This window comes from Danio rerio, chromosome 23, assembly GCF_049306965.1.
Source record: "Danio rerio strain Tuebingen ecotype United States chromosome 23, GRCz12tu, whole genome shotgun sequence".
In the NCBI taxonomy this organism is placed as follows: domain Eukaryota; kingdom Metazoa; phylum Chordata; class Actinopteri; order Cypriniformes; family Danionidae; genus Danio; species Danio rerio.
The window spans coordinates 30,713,346-30,721,019 of NC_133198.1; the positions used below are offsets into that span (position 1 = coordinate 30,713,346).

At 38.6% G+C, this 7,674-nt stretch overlaps 1 protein-coding gene across 8 annotated transcripts in view; it reads left to right on the plus strand.

Annotated features, from left to right (window-relative positions):
- kmt2d (lysine (K)-specific methyltransferase 2D) overlaps positions 1 to 4,365 on the plus strand; it is a 38,992-nt gene extending 34,627 nt beyond the window's left edge. For all 8 annotated transcript variants that reach the window (XM_009296953.5, XM_073939077.1, XM_073939076.1 and 5 more), the window contains 5 exons: positions 632 to 762; positions 857 to 1,142; positions 1,220 to 1,293; positions 1,380 to 1,488; positions 1,581 to 4,365. In XM_009296953.5, coding sequence (XP_009295228.1) covers positions 632 to 762; positions 857 to 1,142; positions 1,220 to 1,293; positions 1,380 to 1,488; positions 1,581 to 1,673 — 693 coding nt within the window. In that variant the 3' untranslated portion in view covers positions 1,674 to 4,365. The remainder of the gene's footprint in view (positions 1 to 631; positions 763 to 856; positions 1,143 to 1,219; positions 1,294 to 1,379; positions 1,489 to 1,580) is intronic.
- The last annotated feature ends 3,309 nt before the right edge of the window (positions 4,366 to 7,674 follow it).

Here is a 7,674-nt window from a genome sequence, read left to right on the forward strand (position 1 = left end):
GATTTCAGGTAGCCTGATAATTTTATTTGACAAAAGAAAAAAACATGATTGAAAAAACAGCTCTATTTTCTGGTCCAAATGTCTTGAAAAGAAGAGTTTGCAGGACTTGGCCTACAACCCAGAAAAAAAGTGATAAGGGCCTTGATTTCACTTCTAATCTTCAGTTTAGCAGTTCAGTTCTTTAGCACTTTAAGCACTTGTTTATAAGTACTTGTTATTGTTTAGAAGAAAGCCCTTTATTTGTTATTTGAGATGGTACTTTTAAATATATGGTGCAAAGCATAGTCAATGAAGAGAGTCTATCTCAGTTTACCTGTTTTTTAAACACTTTAAGCTCTTGTTACTATACTTTTTACTTCTGCTGTAACTTCAGTGTCAGTGAAAGACAAACACACGCAGTGCATTAAGTAGTTGGAGTGTTTTAATTACTTGCGCTCGCCTCCCTCGCCATAGTAAGCTACCGATATATATCGCATATAAGATAAATGACATCAGTATGTAATAACCGGTTATGATCTATTACTGAACCGATACCGAATTGTCTGCATCGTGGTGCAGCGAGGAAACAATTAGTTTTGACACCCTTGTATTATACAGTATAATGCATTTTTAACTCACCTATATCTTGCAGCTTCCTGGCGTGGAATCCTGTCAGGATTATACATTCCGATATGGCCGCCATCCTCTTATGGAACTTCCCCTCATGATCAATCCTACAGGTTGTGCACGATCAGAACCAAAAATTCTCACCCACTGCAAACGGTAAATCTAAGCCTTTATCTTTACATGTGAATGAATTCACTGAAGTATGAATAGTGATTGTAAGGATCTAATGCAAATTTATTCTGCTTTTCAGGCCTCATACCCTCAATAGCACGAGTATGTCCAAAGCCTATCAGAGCACATTTACAGGGGAGATCAACACCCCATACAGCAAGCAGTTCGTTCATTCCAAATCCTCTCAGTACCGTCGACTGAAGACAGAGTGGAAAACCAATGTGTACCTGGCCCGCTCTCGCATTCAGGGACTGGGTCTGTACGCTGCTAAAGACCTTGAAAAACACACCATGGTCATCGAGTACATTGGCACTATCATTCGCAATGAGGTTGCAAATCGCAGAGAAAAGATTTACGAGGAGCAGGTTTGTAGCTGTCAAGCTTCCATCATATGTTTTAGGTCTGCACTTTTTTTGTCTAAACCCGTTGTCTTTATCATTAGAACCGTGGGATCTACATGTTCCGTATCAATAATGAGCATGTAATTGATGCAACCTTAACTGGCGGTCCTGCTCGGTAAGATCCTGTACTCGTACTGTTCTTGCAGTCCAATTGTTTGGTCTGTGACTTGCTTTATGATTTTTTTTTTCTTCTTTTCCTAGTTATGTCAATCATTCTTGTGCACCGAACTGTGTGGCAGAAGTTGTGACATTTGACAAAGAGGACAAGATCATCATCATTTCTAGTCGCAGGATCCCGAAGGGCGAAGAGGTTTGTTACAGTAGTTTTCATGCTACTCTTTTGACATTGTTTACATCTGGTATTCAACACTTTGTATCTTTCTCTCTCAATCATATTTTTAGCTGACATATGACTATCAGTTTGACTTTGAGGACGATCAGCACAAGATCCCTTGCCATTGTGGAGCCTGGAATTGTAGAAAGTGGATGAACTAACAAAGAAAGATTCCAACGCGTCTTTGCTCCCTGGTGCCAGAACACTCCTGCGCCAAAGCCTGTTATATTCTTACTTTCCAGTTAATAAGCTGCTCTGATTCGAGGAAGAGAAGTTCACTCTCAGTCACCAGAAAGAAGACTTTGTTACCTACAACAAGAGCCAAAGCTTTGAAGAGAAAAAAACTTTTGATGCCACAACCTTTTACAGATGAGCTCAAAGGTAATAGACCTGCTTGAATCTATCGTGTTGATTAAAAATCACCTCTGCCAAAAGCACCTCTACTTCCTCCACTGTTTCCTCCTACAATAAGCTGACTCTGGCTGCAATCAACCCCTTCAACATCTACCAAAAGAACTAAAGCTATAGCATATCAATACACTTAGACTAGAACTCAGAGAAGATGTTTGATTAAAGCCATGTAAGTACTCGAAAAGTTAACTCGTACACTTTAACTTGGACCTATCCTTTCGGCTAGCGCCCTTTCCGAATGCTTTCCCATCAAATCGTCAGTGAAGATCGTGGACATTGGCAAGACAATCCTGGAGTGGCTCTGCTTAGAACTGTGACGAGATACGCTGAAATACTATTGACTATCGAAAGGCACCAGATGTTTTATTATATTGAGTTAAAAAAGGTGGGTTTATTTCACCCAGTCTACCTCATTGAGTTTGTGGGACGTCACTGCTTTGTATTAAAACTGTTAAGTGCTACTGTGGAAAGGGGAAGGCAGGAATGTGTCCATGGCAAATGCCTTCTCGGATAAGCAGGGAAACTTAAGCAGCAGGTTTGCTCCTATCTATATTTTGCTTTCTGATTACGATTACAATAGTGAGCCAGTGCAACTCTTGTTTTTTTTTTTTTGATTTGATTATACAAACGAGATGGACAGTTCCAATATGACGATGCATTACTTCGAGCAATCAAACTCAAACGGGTGTCTCAGAGGCCACCTTTTTATTTCCGATCATGTAGCCGCCGCATCATGCTTTTTAGTGTAGAAATGCTCATCTCGCATTCATAACGGTGGAGCGAATAATGACAAAGGGTCACAGTGCAAATCCACGTGGGTGCAATTTGAAAGACTTTATGGCAAATAATACTAGTGATGCAAGACTGCCACTGCATTTGACATGTTTTCCCATCCTTACATCCTTGCATTCATTAGCTCTCCTTTCGGATCTTGTCACTCCAACAGGACCCTTAGGTGTAAACTTCTTCCCTTCTGTGATAGTGGACTGTTGTAAACTTACTGTAGTGAGTCTTTCTCTGCCTGCTGACGGCCGGTTGTATCTAATCGATGTGTAATCGTGGTTTGATAGTGGTAGCACAGTCTACAGGCTCGACGCGGCGACAGAGGAAGACTTAAAAAGGGCATTTCTATTTTCTTTTATATTAAAGTAATTTAAAACAGTTTTAAAAAACAAACTTTCAAAGAAGGGAGTTGAACAAAGTGTCCACATAGCCCATGCTACTTTGTTCCTTTCTCCCCCGACTTATGACCTCACATTAAGAAATAAATGCAAAATGTATAAACTGTACATAATAGGGGTCTAAACTCTTTATCCAGCCCCTTTTTAAATCAAATTCAAAATTGTAGAGAAATAAAATTCATGAAAAAAGAAGCAACCACTGGATATCATTTTATCAGAAAACTAAATGTGTATATATCTATAAATATATGTAAAATGGCAAACTAAGTAATATCTTTATGTATATGAACCAGAGTGTTTTTTGCATTTAATGTTTTTTTTATATATATATCTGCATATTTTTTGTCCCTACGAGACCATATACAGGTTAACTAAGAGGGTTTGATCTTCCTCTCGTCTTCACCAATGAATTTTGGAAGAGTGCTTGCGGTGAATAAGTCAAATGTTTGAAATGGAAAGTCTCTTCTACATGGAAACAGATCCCCTTTTTTTGTTTTCGAATGAAACAGCAGTAAAATGGTGCATAGCATTGTGTATTTATGTAATATTGTTCACATATATTTCTTTTATTTATGCTACTGCTTGTGAATTACTGAACCCTGTCCTTGAATCAGTGACAGTTTAATTAGTAGTAAATGGAAAGTCTTGAAGCTCCCAAGATGATACTGTTTTTGAATCGTGTCCTGTTGTTTTCTCTCCCTCCCCTCCCTGTAGAAGTGAATGTTTTATACGACGTATGAAAAGGCAGCATAGCCAGTGAATGGTATGACTTCATTAATCAAAAATATCTCCATTAATTACATGTGAATTGCACTCAGCATTATTTTATTTATACGTCATTCAATCTAGCGTTGGTTCTTTTAAGGGTAGTCTGTTATTAAGCACAGATGCTGACTGGATTTTAGGCTGAGTAACTCTAGCCCCCTGCCTTTGTTCTTTTGAATTCTCTTTATTTAAGATCTCTACATGTGTTGTAATTAACTGAATAGATCCTGATTTTGGTTTTCAACCTGATCAACTTTTTAAAAAAAAGATGCTGCAACTGTACAGCAAAGCTACTTTTAGGGAAGATGAATAAAATGGTCATTTTTATTGTATGTGGCATGTTTTGTATGGATATAATTTTGAATTGTACATATTTTTTGACGTCAGAGGTTGCATCTCTTTATATACAGCTGTCCCTTTCCCTCCCAGCCCTCCATTTATTTCTTTGTCTCTGCTTTATTTCTTGTAAAGAAAAATAAAATGCATTTTAAATATATGTTTCTATATGTTTTCATGTTCTCGAGTAATTGTTTTTTTATTTGGTGACCATGGAGGCCATTTTATTTTATTGACCTGTCATGTTCAAGAAAGTGATTTCAGATGATGTAAGTTTTGTGATGTGGTGTGTTATCATGAGGAAAGTAGCCGTTACATGTTATGTGGTCATAAAGGGCAACAATAATCAGGTGCTTTGTTGCATTTAAACAATGCACAATTGTTACTGAAGGGCCTAAAATGTGGCAAGAAAATGTCAGACACCATTTCACCACTAGTAACAGTTGACTAATATATGCCAAGTTCTGATGCAGCAGATAAAGGTTCATCAAAGTTTTTTTCTTTCCAGCTTTCTGTTGATAAAACATTGTGGTGTTGATTTTTGAAAAGCACTGTAACTGTATAAATTGTAACCTCAGTTTTCTTACCACTGACAGGAATGTCACTCGTACAAGTGGTCGTCTGTTTTAAGGTTGGATGTGCTGTGCTTTTAAAGATTTAAAGGTGATGTATGCATGTAAAATACCATAATCTTGCAGATATTTAAGAAACATGCAAAGTGAACATTCTTGTTGAACTCCGGTGGACAGTAGCAGCCTCTGAAATGAGACGCTGATTCAGAGGTGACAACATGAGGTTATTAATTAACAAATAATATTACGAATCTTACACTACATTAGGTGAGCAGGTCACGCTGTAACCGCGTCTCCTGACAACACGCTATCTGACGAAATTTGCAATGCACCTAACGAAACACGACAGAAATATAAGTACAGGCATTCATAAGCACAGAATATGCACTTACTCGGGAGATGGTAAGATTTATATTCTAATTTATGCATATCAAACTTCTTTAACAATATTAAATGTACATGCTGATCATGTGTTGGTTGTGATTCTAAGTTCTAAAGTTTAATTCCAAACGGTTTTATTTTATTTTCAAGATCTTATGTAAACTATCTACTGCTGCTTTCAGTAACTTAATCTGGCAATAATGGCATTCAAACTCACATTATTAGCATTTAACACTGAATAGGTGTACCTGAGGTGATCACTTATGTTTTTCAGCTGCAAGAAGTAGAAGCTGTTTCTAATATCAATATGAGGTCTTGGTTAGAACCAAAACTCATGTCGCGTGCAGTTGCTTTAACACGATTTAAATCAGGCTCAAGTGGAGTGGGCAAACTTGGTCCTGGAGAGCCGGTGTCCTGCACAGTTTAGCCCCAACTCTAATCAAACACACCTGCTTATAGATTTCTAGTGATCTTGAAGACATTGATTACCATGTTCAGGTGTGTTTGATTAGTGTTGGAGCTGAACTATGCAGGACACCTAGTTTGCCCACCAATGCCAGACTCCTCAATTTGGCAACCTGCGTTTGCATTTGTTTTGATCCGGGAATGCAATACCTAGTTTAACCACTGGGTGTCAAACTTACAAACGGCAACTTAAAGCTTTCTGTAGACCCAGTTGTAATGAGTAATGTGATGTACTGTAAATATGGTCAATGCAAAGTAGTCTGGCCATCCTGTGATCCACAAAACTTCCATTCAGGTATTTACTCTTTCACATCATTTACTGTTAAATCAGGTGTTCTCTCAAAAAAATAAATAAATAAATAAAATAAATGATATGTTTGATAGTGTATTGATCACGACAGATCAGTGAAGAGGATGTATGCAGTGTCCTCAAGAAAAAGAAGACAAGGAAAACCAAAGGCCCAGAAATTGTCTTACTGGCCTGTCTAAAAGCCTGTGCTGTTCAGCTCTGAACCATCTTCAACAGAGCACTGGAATTTTGTGAAGTCTCTGCCTGCTACAAACTTTGACTTAATGACTACAGACCAATTGCTTTAACATGGTCATGAAGTTGTTTGAGAAACTGTTGTTGACTCACCTGAAGGACATTACCGGACCCCAAATAGACCTAATTCAGTTTGTTTATAGGTCAGACAGGCCTGTGGATGATGCAGTCAACATGGGTCTGCTCTACATCTTAAAATCTGGACAAAGCAGGGTTCAATGCAAGAATCCTGGACTTTAACTCTGCATTCCACATCATCACCCCAACACTCCTCCAGACCAAACTTAGCCAGCTGTCTGCTGCAAGGGGATCATCAACTTTCTGACAAACAAGCAGCAGGTAGCTAGGATTGAAAACTTCACACTAAACACCCACACCACAGGCATCTGTGGCCCTCAGGGATGTGTCCTCTCCCCACTGCTTTTCTCCCTATTTACCATCAAGAACACCAGAAGACTCCACTATCAACCTCCTGAAGTTTGCAGACAACACCACCACAATTTTTGGGCTCATCTAGGATGGTGACGAGTCTGCATAAAGACAGGAAGTAAAGCAGCCTTAACAACTTGAAGTTGAACAAGCTCAAAACAGTAGAGAAGGTTGTGGACTTTAGGAGAAACCCTTGATTTCCCCTCATGCAGCAGTGGAGTCATTCAGGTTCATGGGCACCACCATATCTCAGGACCTGAAATGGGTCACACTGACTCTATAAAAAAAGACCAGCAGAGGTTGTACTTCTTTTGTCAGCTGAGGAAATGGAAATTCAAGCTGCCACAGGAGTTACTGACTCAGTTTTACTCGGCTGTCATTAAGTCAGTTCTGTGTTCTTCAATTACTGTCTGGTTCAGATCAGACAGGCTGCAGTGGACTGTCAGGACAGTTGAGAGGATTATTGGTGTGCATCTGCCCAACCTACAGGACTTGTACAGCTCCAGCATGAGGAAATAGACAGGTAACATCATTCAAGGCATCTCTCACCCAGTCTATGAACTGTTCATACCTCTCCTCTGAGGCAGACACTACAGATCCTTATGCCCTAAAATATCTAGTGCTATTTGTAGTAAAATCATAGCTACAAAACTTACCACTGTTTTATTAATTATAAAGTGAAGATATCACTTCAAGATTATCATTTGACTACAGCTTTACTACTGTTACAGTCTCTACTTAAATACGACTCATTATCCTGAGACAACATAACATAAATAAACAACAGCCAAAGTGCTCCAACTAAATTATTTATTAACATAACATAATCAAAAAAATATCCAAAATGACGAGATAGGGAGCCCAACAACATAATAAATAACCAAGCATACCTAAAGCAGGTTGGGATTCCCCATTCCAAACATCGAACGTTTAAGTGTGGTTTATTCATAAACTAATTTCGAGAGGATCACGTGCTTATGATCAACACAGTTGGCACTTCATTAGCTCCGTGATTTGCCCTTACATGATTACGAATGCATTATAAATAACCAGAGCTTATCACTATTCACCTACTTCC